Raw genomic sequence first — 18,455 nt, 5'->3', positions numbered from 1 at the left:
AGGGATAAACGGTTGAAAATGATGATGATGCTGAATGCAATGTACACATATAAATTTTAATATTCTATTTTTCTGAAAATAATTTTGGGATTTTTTAGTGTCATAAATTAAAGAAATTAGAAAAAGATTGAAGTGTATTACAGTGTGACTTCAATACTGTAAATAAGTAGAGAGTTTTCACAATATCGAAGTTTAAAAATTAAATTTCTAAATAAGTTAGAAATAAGATTTATGTCCTATATTTTGTATTAGAAAAATTTCTTGGATGAATCATAAATTTTAGCAAGTTTAGAGAAAACAAATATTTACAAAACAATAAAATTTATATCAAAAATACTTTAATCTGTCATTTGTAGAAAAACTAAACCGGATGACAAAATAAAATTAATGTTTGTCAATGTTTTTCTTTTAGACAGTTCTAATTTGGGGTTCGGTACTTTGGTCCAAATCTGGAAAAAAATCAATTACAAAATTAAACTTCTGCGAAATAAATTGTTTAAAATTATTTTAATTCTTTATAACATCTCTTTGAAAGTCTTTTTTCCAGTATTTCATATTTCATTTAGTGTTCAAGTATCTTTTTGTCACCAAGGTTTATTTGATGTACTTATTATCTATTACTCAACTCACTTTAATGAAAAGTGACGTTAATGTATTGAATTTCTGGGAAATTTTTTATATGAACGATTTATAGTTATAATGATAATTTATTTTTCACAGAGTGAGAGAGAGTACCTGACGATAGGAATTTTATCGACGGTTCCATTCCATACTATGCTATCTCAGAATGACAAATTTTCAGGAGAGCCATTTGAAGTTGGCGATTTCCTTGCCCGTGTACATTTTTTCGAAAGTATCAAATATTTCGTTACCCAAATGACCACCAAATTTTCACCAGTTGTAGATCTCGGTCTCATGAACAACATATCTCTCGGAGTAATAAGGCTAAGTCGACTTAGCCTAGTATGGAATGGAGCCGTCGTTATGATAGGCCATTGAAATAAAATTGATATTGTGTTTTCAATTGAAGAAGATGCCCAACAAGTATTTACTGATCTTTATAAACATTTTACTGGTCTAAAAGACTTTTGGCTTCTTATACAAGTAATTAAACTGTTTATATTATTGAGTCATTTTACTTGCATATGTACCTCAACGAAGTGTTATAAGTAGACTTTAAGAAGATGTAGTTTAATATTTTACTTATAAATTTTTTTTAACACGATACGGCGAAGAAAATCCTTTTTTTTTGCTAGAATTTCGCTATTTGTTCTAAATCATAAGGCAATTTACAAATTATGTGTTAAAATAAAAACATTAGAAATTAAATTTAATGGGTTTACCCATATAAGTACTCTCAAAGTGAGATATAACAGATTTATATATTTTTAAAGCTAGTTTGCACTTATCCTTATTGGGTTGCAATGAACCCTAAAGGATTTAGAAATGTCTGCCAAACGTAAACACAAAATTTACGATATAGGCTTTAAAGAATCGTATAGAAAACCTTTAAAAATTTCAATTTTTTTTGTCAGAATTATATATAGCTGGAGAGACTGTTACAACTCACGGAATCTTGAGTAAATTAAAATGATTGAGAATCTTACTTTCTGTTTTATAGATCTTTTAGAAGTTACAATCAGTAAATTTTTGCCATTTGTCTTGAGATTTTGATATATAGTATGGATTGGAAACAATGTATGATAATTCAATAACGAGAAGTATAGAACGCGTGACCCATTTCTTTTTATAGTGACTGTAAATCATTCAAAATGGAATTAGTTGGGGATATATCTGGTGCATGGTACAGGAAAAAGACTTGTGGAAATCACGTAATGTAATTTATTAATCGATTGTGTCCAATTGTGCTCTAGGTAATAAATGATGCAATTAGCGGAAAGATATGAAATAGCTACAGCATCCTTCCGACATTTATGGCACCAAGAAGGAGACAAATGGACAGGAAAAGAGAATTAATTCCAGATTGTGAGGCCGCATTTGCCATAATCCATCTATAGTATGTGTGGACTGCAGTGTAGACACCAGGATAACCGGGTCGGGCGCATCCAGTACCAAAGGATGTGATACCCGTCAGGAGTCCATTGCACACGAGTGGTCCACCTGAGTCACCCTGAATAAGAGAGATATCAACATGATTTTTAGCCAAGGATTGTGCAATCAATTGAGATATTGGCATTAGTTCTGTACTTGACATGAATCAACTCCACCCTCCATTCGACCAGCACAAACCATGCCATTGGTCAGGATACCCAAGTATGTGTTATTGCAGAAGTTGAAGTCAATGATTGAAACATTAGCCGCCAGTAAGCTATTGGATCCCGCGCCATCTTCCATTGTGGCACCCCAACCAGCAATTTCACAAACTGCATCCCTGTCAATTGGAACAGTCCGGAGGGTAATTGGTCGGAAACTTGAATGACTCGCCGGCACGATGTTCTTCAGCTGCATTTCGGACAAACCGGGGAGTTAATTAAAAAGAAACCTCGTCTCTACACTCACACAAGATGCTACACCAGAAGCAATTACATACAATTAAGATGGCAATGTCATCCGCATTTGTTCTCCTATTGTATCCAGGATGAATAACTAATCTCGCCACATCAGAAATGAATGTATTCGGTGTTTGTTCCGTGAGAAGTAAATTGCCACCAACAACACGAATGTCTGAAACACTGGTCTGTCTCCCCCTAGAGTACATAGCGAAGGTTTTTTTGGTCAGAAGTTCAGGATTGAGGGATGGTAGGGAGAGGAGGGAAAAAGCACACAACGAGGTGAATTTATATTAAGAGTGCTATTGAAAAGTTTGGTGGAAAACTCACAGATCATCAACAAAACAGTGGGCAGCAGTTAGAACGGTGTTGTTAGATATGAGATTTCCTCCACAGACGTGACCATTGCCAAAAGTTGAGTCTGAACTTTTGAACCGAATTGATGCTTGCTGTCTCAGACCGTCTCTCTGTACTGGTCGACCACCCACTATTCTTGTGTCAGGTGGAACCTCTGACGACCACACTACAGATAGGAATGCACCAGGATCATCGAATTGAAATAATTCAAAATACTTTTGAGACAAAATGATTGGAGATTTCTTTTTGAAGAATCTATGGCATTGCAAAACATACTTAAGAGAGTTTTCAGAGTATTTCATTCGACGCTTTTGAATTTTGAATGCTTTACCCTCTTATTCGATTGACTTTTGAGAAACTCCTAGCAATATTTGATTTGATTGTTCAATCCGCATAGTAATAAAAGCTTTATTGGAGTATTGGTGATTTTTTTAATCTTAAGATAGCAACTTCACGTCATCGTGCCATTGATAAGCTTTAAGTTCTCACGTAATTTTCTTGGAATTCACTCTCCATTGCGAATTTTTTCGTCTTGAAGATTTTTATCGCTCAAATTCTACAGAAGGAGCAATTTTTAGAATTAAATGATATTGGGTTTTATTTCGACTTATCGTTCCCCAAGGAATGATTTTTTGAATAATTTTGAAAATCTGAACACTGCGGATTGTAAGGGCCCAAATAGAATCACGCTGACCCTCGAGAATATTTATTTAGCCTATTATTTTTGGTAGTAAAGATTTATCTCAAATTTAGGATAAGCGATAGAGGTCTTTTACTAATCCTTTTACTGCCGAATTTTATCGACTAAATATTCTCGAGGATCAGCCTGAATCTATTTGGGCCCTAAGATTTATACTACTTAGTGCTTTTCCATTTCTCTTGCCTGTAAGAACATGTTAAAATTCCAATTCAGAAACGATTACCCCATTGTACCCTAGGCAGCTTCTATGTACGAAAATAGCCTAGTATTATCTCCAATACGGGGGTCTTCGGATTATATATTCAGCCCAATTTCTAAAGGTTTTAGTTATTTAAGCAAAAAGTGATTGCAGTAATTTTTCAAAATTGATAAATTATTATCATTTGCTTCTCATTTATGTAGTCTTATTTAAAGCAAATGTTAAGATTTAGTTTCTTAAGAAAATGGCGCAGTTAAGCCAAGATCTTTGATCCGACATATTATTACGATATTATAGAGTCACAAGCTAATTTTCTCTAAAAATGAATTTGTCAAGCCTAGCTAGGAAGTCTAATCATATGAACCGATTTCAACCGGTGACTTAAATAATGAAACTTTGAACTGAGAAATCTATTTTAAATAAACCTGTTTAAAAGGCAATTATGCCACTATAATAAAGAAATTAACTGGTAGTAGACTTGTAGTTAAGCAATAAAATATTTTCTAAATTCATTTGCACCACAAGGCGTGGTTTATTTTTTGTAGGCGAACTCCTTCGACTAATAGTTTCTTGTTCAATATTTAAAATCTAAAAAAGGAGTGGCAAAGCGTACCAGTCTTTACAGATTGCTCGGACTCGTGACTTAGACAATAAACCTTGAAAGTATTTTCGTATAAATTACCATTTATTGGTTCACAACCGTTTTAGACCGTTCCATATATTACTCGAAAATTAGTTGCCTAATCGGTTCAGAACTTGAGTTCAACTTTTGAGTTGAAGTAAAAATAAATTGAAACTTCAGATTTACAAAATTCTATCAAAATATGACCCCTTGGAGTGTAAGGAATAGAAATATATAAACTCAAAATCTAAGAATTATATAAATTGCTCGCTCTGTGGAGTTTTAGGAGTAAAAACGGCAACATTAGTTGGACCGATTTGGTCACAATCCAGAAAGACCATGTATTAATTTAAATAGTACAACGTTTGCTAATGCAAATGCCCTGAGTTCGAAACCTCTTCATGCCAACCGAAGTAATATGGCATTAGTATTCGAATCGCATTCAGTTAATTTAACTGCAATTACAATAATAAAATATGTAATCCCAAAAAAATGTGACCTAAAGTTATTCTTAGGCCATGCCATTAAATAAATTTAAAATAATAATGGAGTTTGCACAGGTCCCGCTCAAAATCCCGAAAGCCAAAATCCCGAAAGCTAAAATCCCGATTGGGCCAAAATCCCGAATTCTTAAAAGTGCCATAGTTGTTTCCGCGATTGCACCCGCGCTTGCTGGAGTCAAAGGGAAATCTTCTGTGTCTTGGGAAATTATTCTAAACATTTTCCTCCATATAATTTCATCCCTTTCAGGATTTTGAACTTTCGTGATTTTGGCTTTCGGGATTTTGGCTGCCATCGGTTTGCACACCTTCTCAATTTAGTGCACTTAAATCGATAGAAATTTGACCTCATATTTTTTTAAAATGGAAATCAGGTGAAATTGTTTTTTCTGTAAAATAAAAATTTGAATTTAAATTTCTGAAATTGTATCTTATTTCAGTTTGAAAGAGTAAAGCTGTCTACACATATGAGCATTTTTTAAAAAAATTCTTTAAAAAAATTTTTAAAAAATAAGAATGGGTCGGTTTTTTTTACAAAATTGCTTACATACTAGGCAAATTTCTGTAAAAAATCCACTTTTTTACAAAAATTTTCACTAGTGTAGAGCCGATTCTTTTTAAAAACCTTTTTAGGGTTATTTTTTAAAGAATTTTTTAAAAAAATGCTCATAGTGTGTAGACAGCCTAAGAGGTAAAATTTCAATCGTTTGATTTTCACTATAAGTATAAAAGAAGGCATAGAAAAGTTATGTTGTAAAACATTTTGTAATATGCTATATAAAATATTTCTTATCTGAAGCTTTGTGGTTGTTATCACTATTAGCTTTAGTCTAATTAACATAGCAGTTGAATATCGATCAATAACGTTTTATTTTTTTTTAAATCGTCTTTTGTAACTACTTTTAGAATTAAACCTCTTAAGTATATCACAACGCCATAGAATTGCGATCCTCTTTTCTTTATTCCCATTTAACTATCACAAATCTGTGATATTTACTTCAATATCACCAATTTATTGCGGTTTTGTTTGGTAGGATGTTTCTTGAAATACTCCGCGTTAACAATACTAACCATTGTCATATGTGAAAGCTAATACAAGTATTGCAAAATATTTAGAAGACACCATTTCACAAACTTTGAGAAATACCGACTAGAACTGCGAGGAATAAAACAATGAATGGGCCAGCAATCAAAATTGAAGTCTGAGCCATAGTGAAGCAATTTGTTATCGCAACTGATTAAAAGTTGTGTGAGTCCAAGTGATATGAGCCTATATTTCCAATTAAATTGATGAGATAACAAATGACTCAAAGAACCAAACCTGGCAAATCAGCGGGAAAGTTTAATCTGGTGAATTTTTTCCTGGTCTACAAATGGTTATGATATAGTGGAACACATGAGGGATTATTGGTAAATTTGTATAAGCTTTCAATTTTTCCGAATCCAACTATGTGTGATAGATAAGTTAATCTGATGGGAAAAATTGATGGTATCTGAAAAAGTGTTATTGAGAAAAAATATCAGTAGTTCATATTAGGAAGATAGTGTCACATGAAGTGTCTATAATGTGTTCAATATATAATCTCTGTATTGTTCACTTAATGAAGAATGATGGTGTCAAGATAGGAATGTCGGAAGCAAAAGAAAGTGAAACATATTGGATAAATGCTTCATCTGGCGTTCAGTTGGAATTATCAACATTCCAACTACTTAATACATGTCCAAGAGATTAACCTCATACCTTTGGAAACTGAGGTCCAACCCTGTAATCCCAGACACTGTGACTTCGCATAATTCATAATCCTCTTGTACGGTGTTGTGTGCTAAATATCCTTTTGCACCACATAAAAGTAACCCCCTTTCAGTCCACCCACAAATATCCCAAGACAGGGTGGACAAATTCTCGGCATGAGTTCATGGGCGGTATGGCGTAGATCAATCTTTGTAATACATCATGTTTAATTTTCTCAAAACATGTCGTGGCCAAAGTAAAATGGTGAAACGAAATGGGACAAAATCATACATGTTCTCAGTAGGTGGCTTTCCTAACCACCATCCTACCACCCCTTCCCTATAACACATTGTTACAAATATATACTTGAACCTAAAATCAAGTGAATGTTCCACATGATACCAAGGAGATACCGAAGAGACTTTTGCAGTAGCATCGGACCGTCAGTGCTCAAGTATACTGCAATACTGTGTATTCTATTCCTTGTATGAAAATGGAGATGAGGATACTCGTGTGCACTAACGTTAGTTTGGGTATGTGTGATCTCACAAGGTGGGGTGGTGGACATTGGATGAATTGTAGTTAAGAGCTAAAATCTGCCACATTGCTCCGAAGCATATTGTAGTGTCTCGTTCGCTTTCGAGAATGTATTACAAGATGAAAGTAATGTCAGGAGTTGACCCACCCCCAAGCATAAGACATGACAGCTGATCAGTTAATAGCACAATGTACCATCTTGACGACAAGTCTCATCTATTAATCTCAAATATCAACCGTGTCTTTCGACTATTCACAAGCAATTTTCTCCCTTAACTGAAGGATTTTTTTCCTTGATTGAGAAATCTCCTATAATACTCTCAATTAAACAATTACCGTAAGTAATACGGTATGATTATTCACTAATGACGATATAAGGGATGCCTTTGGGAAATTGGATTTGTAGAACCTTTTCGCATAAGTCCTCTCTCTCGAACTAATTTGGAATGAACATTTGAACCAAAACAAAGTCAATAATAAGACTTCGAGATGGAATTAGGATACAATGAAGGAATATTTAGGCAAATTAATGAATAAATGCAATTTTTAGCAATGAAGCACAGGATTGTGCGGTAGTTGAAGCTGTTTAAGGGCAGAATCACATTGACAGTAAAATGCTCACCGTCACCGTCAAAGCCCTCACCGTATTTCACTGATTTACGCATTTTTATTGCAATTCTTACGCAAATTTTCCATTACGATATTACCTTGTCTCATACTCGGTGGCACTAGGTGAAAATAGTATAAGAAAATTGAATAAATAAAGCGAAAATGCGATAAACGGTAAGCAAAATAAAAACTGTAGGATTTTTTGCTACAGTTTTTCATACAGTTTTTTTGCTCACCGTTTATCGCATTTTCGTTTTATTTCTTCAATTTTCTTATATTATTTTTACCTAGTGTCACCGAGTATGAGATAATGCAACACGGTAATTGAGAATTTGCGTAAAAATTACAATGAAAATGCGTAAATCAACGAAATACGGTGAGGGCTTTGACGGTGACGGTGAGCATTTTACTGTCAATGTGATTCTGCTCTAACCCTTTAAGGACGATTTGATCACCCGTGACCCATAGAGAAAATAATTTTTCCTGACTACCTGAAGCTATTTCTTTCTAATGTTTGCACATAATCACGAAGTAGAAAGATGTAGGAATCTAGGATATTTTTTGCAAATCTCCAGCTATTTGCTATATAATAAATATTTGAGCTCAAAAATAACGAATTTTCAATTTTTCACGTTGGTGCTTGAATTTTAATATTTTTAATAATTCTAATTTTTTTATGCAAAAACCTCTTGGGACTATAAACTATAATAACTATACATAATATTTCTCAACAAAGTAAAAATTATAGTTTTATGGTATTTTCAAGAAAGCTTTATAATTTTCATGGGTCATATATGACCCAATCGTCCATAAAGGTAAAAAAAACACTGAATCTGTCTCTAGTGGATTTTTGAAGATTTGAGGTTAGTCTGTTTCATGTTTTTGTTTATGTGTGCGCAAAATAGTTAATTATTCGTGTAGTATTGTGTGAAATATCACTTATAGCTGAGATTTCCCAGTCAGTGTAATACTGACTGAAGAAGGTAATATTTTGATAATTTATAAAATACTTCTGCGTAAGGTAAATGTACCAGCGATCGTCAGTGTTCCTCGGATCGGAAGATTGTCCCGCGTATCGGAACCCCAAAATTAAATATACTTTTGAAAATTATTCACTGTATTTTAGTAATTTTCTTTAGCAAGATACATCACGTTAGTTCATATTCAATCTACAGAACCAATTTTCTCGTCGAGTTTCAAACAAAATTGCTATTATTTACCTAATTTATTGAATCACTGTATCAGAGTCTTAGCAAAAAATCCGCCATTCATCACTTTCTTAATATTTCACGCGAGAATTTGTCTGCAAAAAATATGAGGAATTATGTTTGATTAAAATGATTTACAAATCTGTGTTAATTAAAAAATGAATATTCAGTGATTCTAATTTCACTATCAATACACTTTTTTAATTGTTTTGGCAAAGAATATTAAAAATAAATTATTTTTTGCGAACAAGTACGTTTTCTTTCATCTGTTCCTCGAATCGGCACAGTTTTTTCGTGGAAAATTGCGCTCAGCGCGCTCAGCTGTCATCTTCACAGCCATTATTACATGTTTTTGTTGTGATAGAACAATTTACCAGTGAAAGTTTCATTAAATTTAACAGTTTTAGAAGTAATATCATGTGAATACACAGTACACAGTGTTAGGATGACAAAAAAGCTTCAATGAAGCCTTCTAGAGTGATTTAGATGCCAAGAAAGAAGGAGAATCCTCATCAAAACATCTGCCGATCCGTGGCTCACCCCCTTCCGATCCGTGGAACACCTGATTAAGTACCATCCGATCCGCGGAACGCATTGCATTCTTACAATTACACCTATATATTATTAATTTCCATAATTAGCAAAAGTGTTAATACACGAAAATAGTTAAATGGATCACTAATATATCAATTGGCATGTAAAAAGATACAAAATAGTGTTTTGGAACTCATATATTCAACTAAATATGGAGCACGTCTCTTAACATTCCGATCCGTGGTACACTTCCCTTATATGTTGTAAATTCATAACTTTTTACTCTTGTACATGACTTCAAAAATGGATAAAAAATTTTATGATCAATGAACCTGTAATCATCCATATATTATGCCCGGAAGATAGCGATGATGCCGACAATCTTGTTCTGACCGAAAGTTATATAATATATTTGGAACAAGACGTGGATGAAATGGACTTTGAAGTCTTCATCGAGAACGCATCAACTCCGGATCAACTCCTGGATCCACAGCAATGTGCAACTGTACGTCTGAAATTCCCAGAGACAAGCAACATTGCACCTACCCATTACCATCAAACATGTTTCGAAGAAAACTGAGATGCACATGGTACTATCAGAAAAAAGGGTTATAAGACCTATTGTATATGTGAGGCATGCGACATTTATCTCTGTGTTACCTTACCAGTATGCGAAATTTGTTTCGATGAATATCATAAAAATTAAAAAATGAAGTAAACAATAATACATTTTTTCATAAAATTATTGTTTTTGTGTACAAGTCTTCAAGATTCTTTGAGACCAAAAATTGAATGAGATTTTTTAAAATTAATTCTTGATCGTTTTAATTTTTACTCGTACTCTAAATATTTTTTTTATTATTACAAATATATTCAAGTTATTTATCCTTCAAAAATAACAGAGCAAACACGTAAACTAGTCGTCTGAAAAATTTTGTGCTTTTTTACCTTTAAGGACGATTGGGTCATATATGACCCATAGTTTTCCAGGACTCCTAGGGATGGGAAACTTTCTTTTTAACCATAAATCTCTTATTTAGGCTAAAATATCGAGGGATATTTGATTTCATTGAATTTCGCTCAGCGGAAAGATTCTCGTCCTTAAAGGGTTAAGGCTGTTTAGACTTTATTGTGAAAGTTTATAAACTATACTCAAGCAAAGAACAGCTGGATTGTATTGGCTAATTGAAAATGTACAGCTCATTGCCATTATATTAATTTACTATCTCAAAATTTTATATTTTAAAAAATCATGCATTTCTGAACTAATCCACAGTCCCTTAATTGATCTTCTGGTAAAGTTGAATGAAAAATAGTATCTAACTGAAACGACGGAGCAGTTTTATTCTCCGCACGATTCTTTGCGGAGGGTATATCTTTCAACTTCTCACAAATCACCTTCAATTACCTTATTACCGAAGGAATGACAATTTTACCTCATAGGTTTAAGAAAGAACAGTATTTCCTCTGAAATCCTTCAGTAGAAGATGGATCTCCCTGCCATGTCGACGGTCAGATTGAAGTATCGATCATGCAACGTTTTTTTTTACTGTTCTTGATTTCATTTTTATTGGAAAAGTTGTAGAAAAGTGGGTCCGGCGGACTCTGTTTTTATAGTTATGTACATTTTTTCTAGTAGACTCGAGCCTTTCAAGATACAAATCTTCAAATCTCTATAAGTTTTAGAAAATATAACATCAGATTTTTATAAATTTTCAAATTTCAATTCACCGCATTGCTTTACTCGGAAATGCCACAAACATCATACCAAATACGTAATTTAACATTTTCGAAGCTTTTTGGCACACACAGAATAAAATTATCAAGGTATCAGAGATATGATTTGGTGGAAAAATGAATTTTATTTATTTTTTACAACCATTATGTATGGGGGAATAAATTTATCAAGGGTTCTGGTGTGCTCGTGATGCTATTTGCTGTGAAATTGTTAAATTTTCAGCAACACTCCTGAAATGGTGCCGTACAAAATGTGGTTGTCCCCAAAAATTCCCCAACGAATTCATATGAATGTCATAGTCCGATGTGACTACATAGTGTCACCCTTTACAGTGTAAATAATACGTTATTTGTATAAATAAATAAAATTCTATGGTCAGCAAGGGGTACAAATATCGAAAACCAGAACAATTTGCATATTTTATGAGATTTTGTGACGTCGATCGTCACATAAAATATTTACATGGAAGAAAAGAGGATGGAGAATCATGAGTGAGGTCATGTACTACAGTGAATATTCTATGTATTTAAAATTTAATACAGTGGGACTAAGGCTATACTCCTTATAATATTAATCTAATCGAAAGGATATTCAAAGAAATATAATTTTATGATGAAGGAACGATAAATTGATCATCATACAATCAAATAAATCTGTAAAGGCGATTTGAGACTATTTTTATAGATATTATACTATATTTGTACTAAAGTAAGGTAAAGTGCCCTCGAGTCGACCGGTTCCTCGACTCGACCGGTGCTCAATATTTGAATGTTTTAATGGTGAATTTCTATAAAATTGTCACTGATTCGTATCTATTTATGGAATAATTGACCTATTAATGTTAGATCAAACGCTAAATATTAGTTCAAATATAAATAAATTGAATAAATAACTCTACCGGTCGACTGAAGGGCACTTTACCTTACGTGTTGTCCTTTTAGTTTTTCTTATTTCTATTTTATAGCTATGTTGTTACAGGTTTAAGTCGTAAGTATTTCAAGGGCATTATATTCCTTGTTCCAGTTTTTTCAATCTTTCCAGTTCTTCCAAAACTTTTGTTATTGAGAAATTTTTAAAATGCATTGTGATTGGTATTTTTATTATTTTTCAGAAGTTATGACCAGCGCACAATAACTTTTGTATGTAAACATGTTTTCAAAATTTTCCATGAGAATGAGCGAGATAACTAGATCTATATCTTACTCACTCTCATTGAAATGTCAAAAACATGTTTACTAAACAAAAGTTATTGTGCGTTGGGCATTATCCATAAAAAACAATGGATTTTAATAACTGTTTTCAATGTTTTCTGAAAACTTTTTAAAAAAAAATCGGTTTTTGAACTGTATAATAATAATAATAATAATATTTAAAGTACAAAAATCTTATGAAATACTCTTTGAACTCTTGAACTTGTCTCATTTTTCTTTTTTTTAGTATGTCTATGAAGTTGATACATAATTTAAAAATCTTTTATCTAGTATTCGAGACGCACTAAAAACAATGTTTTCGGGCGGAGGGCGATGAATATTTGGGGGATCACTGGAGAAGGTAAAAAGAACTCTATAACTCTACCACTAAAAAGTTGGCCTGTAATTTTGAAACGAATACTGAAATCAGATAACGGTTTAACACCGGTTGGGATGGTAATTTTTGTTAAATCCCACAAGATAAAATATGAGTTCTCATTAAGAATTATTGATCATCTTTTTGTCTGTTTATCCAAGTCCTACGCATTTTGGTATAACCACAAAATTTGAATTTATTTCAAGTATTTGATTCAAAAGTACTGCAGAAAATTTGCCAATTTCAGGTCCAAATCGTATTTTCATGTAATTCACATTTACACACGATAAGAATCTCACCTACAATAGGCTAATCTAGGCTTATCACTAGTTCTTGCTCTGTATTTGTGTTCAATTAATAACATTGCTAAAGGTAAAAAAAAATACAATTTCGAATAAAAACAATCACATGCACGTAATTTTCTTCCAAGAACTTAGGGTGTAAGGTGTAACCCATATAAAAGTTACTTTTTTTACTATCTCTCCTCCTGGATTTTAAATAGAAATTTTAATTGAGGTAAACTGGTGATACAAGAGAAATTTAATAAATTAGAATGCAATTAAAAATTAATGTTCCCATTACTATTCATTTTAGTAGTCGTTTTATTAGTCATTTCTATTTTTGGATTATTTGATTAAAATGCTAATGAACTACTTTTCAATTTGAAATTTAAATTTTTAGATATTACTGTACATACTATATAGAGAATAAATAATTATTACGATTGGTCTACTTATTAACTATAATAACATGATGTATTATAAATTTATAAATGGCAAATTTATAAAATTGACAACATGATGGGAACTATTTTATTGTATATTAATGATGAAATTTTGTTAGTATTTCAAGTTCTCTTATATGTAGTAAATGACTTTAATTACCGATGATTGACACCGCTTTAAAGGTCAATATTTTAAACGTGGTATCGAGTTTAGAAATAGGTTATTACGTATTACCTATTATCTATTATTGCTTATTACCTATTACCTATAATTAATTGACTTTTCTAAATGCTTTTAACCCTTTAAGGACGAAAAGTCTTTTTGGTGACTGAAGAAGAGAAGTTATATAATCCGTTTTTTTCTAAATTGTTACCGGGCCAGAGCTTAATCGGTAAAATATATCAACTTTCGGTCTTCGGTGACCTTCAATTAAAAAATCATTCTCTCCATACATCATCACCACCAAAATCATTCTTTTTCAGTTTTTCTCAAAATAAGCTCAGGCATTTTTTACTATGGTTGTAAGAAAGAATTTGTTTTTGGGTCGCCAGTGATCCAATCGTCTTTAAGGAGTTAAAATCAAGAGAGAACAAAGTATTCATTCAAATACGAAAATACCTTTGAATTATTTTTGACAGAGATTTAGCTAAACTTTTACCATCTTAGTTTTCAAGGTTATAAGTTTAAGTGAGCTCTATAAAGTATATTTCTTAACCGATTTTGGCAAATTTGGCATTGTTGGACAGGCCTTCGAATCCTCGTCAGCTGAGAATTGAGGATTGGGTGTCACTCGTTCTGACTGAAACCAATAATGTGTAAATAAACTTCTGGAATGTAGCATATCAAAATCATGAATTCGAGCATTTTGCAAAACTCATACTGATACTTTCCCATCGTTTATTTAAAAACAAAATGTTCTGTAAAACAATACAGCCTATGTGGGTCTTATTCCTGTGACGAGCGTGCTTCTAACTTGTAACAGTAAATAGCTTCTATAGTGGAAACTGTAAGAACAACTAAACACATTAAGGATTTCAATGTAAATCGCTATGGGAACACCTCTTTATCACTGGGAACGTGGTTGTACCAACAAAAATTTCCATTTAGGTTCTCTATATACAAAAGGCCTAGCACAACATTTATATGGATCTTTCAGTATATTCTTGGCGTTTCAATGGTGGAGGCTCATGGCAATATCCCATTATTATTTTGAGGGAAGAAATGAGAGCCTCTACATGTGTGGATATATATACATGCTGTGGCAGCATATATATTATATAAATACACACGTAACTTATTTTTCAACCAACATCACCGTATATTGGCAACTCATCGTTCGTCATCATAAAATTGAGGGAAAAACGATATCATCGTAATTTATTCGTAACGTGAATATTGCATACGCAATGGGTGGAAGTTTTTCCAGGCGTTTTCATCATTTTTCCACGTTGACGACATTATTTTTTCTCGTTTTTTTTCTGCACATTACACCACTCTACTCACCAGCAGCTTTCGCCTTTTGCTTGTTTGCTATAGCAATCATATATATTGAGCAATTGAGCGAGGTGTCATATTTTCGTTAGAGGGTTGATGAAGAGTGAAAAAAAATAAACACGCCAGGGGAAAACATTGTGTTCAACATTATCGAATTATAATTGCTCGTATATTTATTTTTTTCTATACATTACAAATTCACCATTTCAAATAATTGCATTTCGTGCAAATATTCAAACGCCTTTTATATCGATTTCATATGAAATTGGAAATTTGCACGGAAAATTAATTCATATGATATTGCACAATAACTCTTGCATTTTATCTTTGTTTATTTAAAAAAAAATCCGATAATTACAAATTATTGTCAGTTTCAAAGGCTAGAATCAGCGTATATTTTTGCAATTTATCGAATGAAAATAAAATTTTGGTTATGTAAAATATAGGAGTGTGATTAAATGAATTGTCAAATTAATGGTTTAATTTCTTCAGATGATTTTAGTTTGCAGATACTCTATACTGAAGCCGAAAGATGTTTTACTAGGGTTGCACAAAAATTGTTTAAATTTTGCTAGAAATTATGAAAAAAACTAAAATATCAGCGAAATAAATCTTTGAGGTTTAGATAATTAAGTCGACTATTAAAAACTTTTTCTTTTTAATAAAAAACCTTGATTTTAAGTGCTAATGGAAAATGGGCTAGAGTGGTCCATGCGGCGTCCACCAATAAGATCTATACCATTGAATAGGTATTTGTGTAGAACTTTTGTTACGAGACCAAAGTTATAAACCATGAGGGAAAAGTTCCAAAGTCTAAAACCTATTTTCTGCAAGAAAACTGATCTCTTATTATGAAATGTGCGCATTTATGCTGCCTTCTCTTCAAAACTAAAACATAAAATATATGAAATGTTCGCATAGTCTTGAAATGAATGTAATAAGCATATTTCTTAACACCGCACAACATGCGGGGGTAGATATTGAGACATGAAGGCTCAAAGTTAAATATTTAATTTTCATATCTCAGAACTTCATCTATACTAAACTTTATTAAGAAATAGTTAATCGAAAGGCATGGAAAAAAGCTTACAGAATTACGGCATAAATAGGTTTTCGGAATATAAGAAAAGGGTTAAGATTCGCAAATATTCAAACTATTATAAAGATTTTATAATATGTTAGTATGTTAGATATAAGCAATATTTTGTTTTTAAATACCTTAATCCATTGTTTCTCAAACAATTTCGCTTAATGGTTTAAATCGCTCAAATGAAAGATATATAGTTAGATTATCCATAGTACCGTTATGAGGAAGTTTCATCAAATACTGCAACGGACGTTTCACCCTTAAGGCTATAAAAACAAAAAAAAAATCTTTACCAGGCTCTTCAATTACTTTTTTAAAGTTTACTTTTAAAAGCAACAAACTTTTCAGTATCAAGGCCAAAATGTGAATATAATATTTAATACATTAAAATTTTATAAAATTTTTAAAACTTGTTTCGTTTCAAGATTTTTTTTAATATTTAATGTTTTAAAATTCGAAGGTTGAGCTTGTAATATTTTTATTATTATTTATTTATATAAATCAACTAAGGGATTTAATTCTCAACGCACAAAAACTTTTGTTTGAAAACATGTTTTCAAAATATACCATGAGAATGAGCGAGATGACTAGATCTAGATCTCACTCACTCTCTTTGAAATGTCTAAAACATGTTACTAAACAAAAGTTATTGTGAGTTGGGCATAAATCTGAATAGAATTCAAAATATGTAATTAATAAGCATCAATATTTAGTCGAAATGTTAAAGCTTTCTATTTTTCAAGAACAAATAAAAAACGTTTAATTTAATTCAGAGCTTTAATATCTATAAAATCATCGTGAAAGTTTTTTCAGAGAGATTTAAAGAGAATTTTTTCAGTCTAAGTGAAATATAATACTTATACGTTCATATGCTGCCTCTCATACTTTTTGTTTCTTTATCAGTTTTATATCCTTTAACCCAAATTTTATTTTTATTTTTATTATTATTCACTCTTTCATTGGTTTTACAAAATAAAATGGTCGGGTTACGTGAAAATGGTGAAACTTTAATGAACAATATAAAACAATAGTGGTCAAATTGCTTTTCCTGTTTAGTTTCTACAATTTTTACGACTGATTTATAGTTATTTTATTTGGAAATAGAATTTTTGTCCCTTTTAGGGAAATTATCTTTATTCACCATCAAAAGAACACAGAAGTTGTGACAAAATTACATCACAAATTTCACAGTTCCCACGGTATTCATATAAAAAAAATTATCTTAGCAGAGCATAAAACATAAATTGCACTGAGATTGTAATCTTTATGGGAAAATACTAAATTCCCCTCCGGTAGGGAATATTAAGAAAACTGGAAGATTTTCATGTGGAACACCACGCAAGAGAATCAGCAAGAAAATATAAATCATGCAATTAAAATGGATTTTTGCTCCTTCGCATATATCCTTTTTTCTCGCTCTCATATTTTCTTTCTTACTTCATATCAAGGGGTGACTCATACTGAGAAATCCGTAGCAATATTTAATGAAATCTGAGAAATCTTGAGTACGTTCCACGAAACCTCAGAAATTCAACGAATTCTGGATGGAATTCTAGAGAATGATCCCGGAAATAAAAAAAAACATTGGGACGGTAGTCTTTCAAATTAAAAAAATACTTTGATACGATTTACGTAAAACTTAAAGAACCCAAAAAAAATACTAGAAGAAAAAATAAGGTGTTAGAGAAAATTTTGGAAAATTTGGGAAACCCGAGAATTTCTGGTTAAGATCTCAATTGTAAGCCGTGCTGGGACTCACCTAAACAACATTAAAAACTTATAGAAGGAACTTGGAGAACTGACGGTGCCACGCATTTTTCATTTCAATAAAGGATAAGGATAAGTCCATGGACTGGATTAACATGTGTGGAATAGGCCATGAGCTCTACAAAATATTTTACGAAACGTAAGAAACTCTTGTCTCTGAATATATGCGAATGAGTTGCCCCTTGCTTCATATGGAATTTTCATATACGTATAAGATTTGAGAAAAAAAAATGCAGAAAAAGGAGTAGAGAGGAGTGGAAAAGCTCTATAAATTTTTGAAGGTTCTCTGAGAAATTATTCTACACTTTCCTGAGTGCCTGTGTACATGAAAATGAAGTATTTCCATGAATTTCAACTATTTTTTTTATCATCATATTTGCCTAAAGCATCCTTTTTCTTTAGCCTGATATATAGCATACAAATTGCAATTGGCAGAAGAAATAACATTCATTTCTCCACTGAGAATCTTCAACAAGTTCTAAGTGTTCAATGAAAAGGCCCTCAGAGCTGGAAGGGACGAGGGGTATGTTAGTTTTCAACTTTTTTCTTCCATCAGCCCACAACTTTTTC

General features: G+C 32.1%; 2 protein-coding genes across 2 annotated transcripts in view; both read right to left on the bottom strand.

Moving 5' to 3' along the window:
- Positions 1-18,455, bottom strand: part of LOC129800669 (nephrin) — a 276,455-nt gene that overhangs the window by 117,284 nt on the left and 140,716 nt on the right. The gene's annotated exons all lie outside the window — the stretch shown is intronic.
- Positions 1,829-6,124, bottom strand: LOC129805905 (trypsin-2-like). Its single transcript, XM_055854150.1, has 5 exons — positions 5,960-6,124; positions 2,841-3,033; positions 2,552-2,708; positions 2,209-2,463; positions 1,829-2,131 (listed from the first exon to the last, which is right to left on the bottom strand). The coding sequence occupies exons 1-5, from the start codon at positions 6,012-6,014 to the stop codon at positions 1,913-1,915; spliced, it is 879 nt and encodes a 292-aa protein (XP_055710125.1). The 5' UTR covers positions 6,015-6,124; the 3' UTR covers positions 1,829-1,912.

The sequence above is a fragment of the Phlebotomus papatasi genome, chromosome 1 (genome assembly GCF_024763615.1).
Source record: "Phlebotomus papatasi isolate M1 chromosome 1, Ppap_2.1, whole genome shotgun sequence".
NCBI classification, from domain to species: domain Eukaryota; kingdom Metazoa; phylum Arthropoda; class Insecta; order Diptera; family Psychodidae; genus Phlebotomus; species Phlebotomus papatasi.
Note: the sequence above shows the minus strand (reverse complement) of the source record. Positions and strands in the feature narration are given on the sequence as shown.

Excerpts from the sequence above, each read along its gene's own strand:
- LOC129805905 (XM_055854150.1), bottom strand. The coding sequence starts at position 6,014 with ATGGTGTCTTCTAAATATTTTGCAATACTTGTATTAGCTTTCACATAT. Across the intron at positions 2,709-2,840 it reads CACTGTTTTGTTGATGATCT|GGGGAGACAGACCAGTGTTT; the intron begins GTGAGTTTTCCA and ends TATGTACTCTAG. Across the intron at positions 2,464-2,551 it reads ATGACATTGCCATCTTAATT|CTGAAGAACATCGTGCCGGC; the intron begins GTATGTAATTGC and ends TCCGAAATGCAG.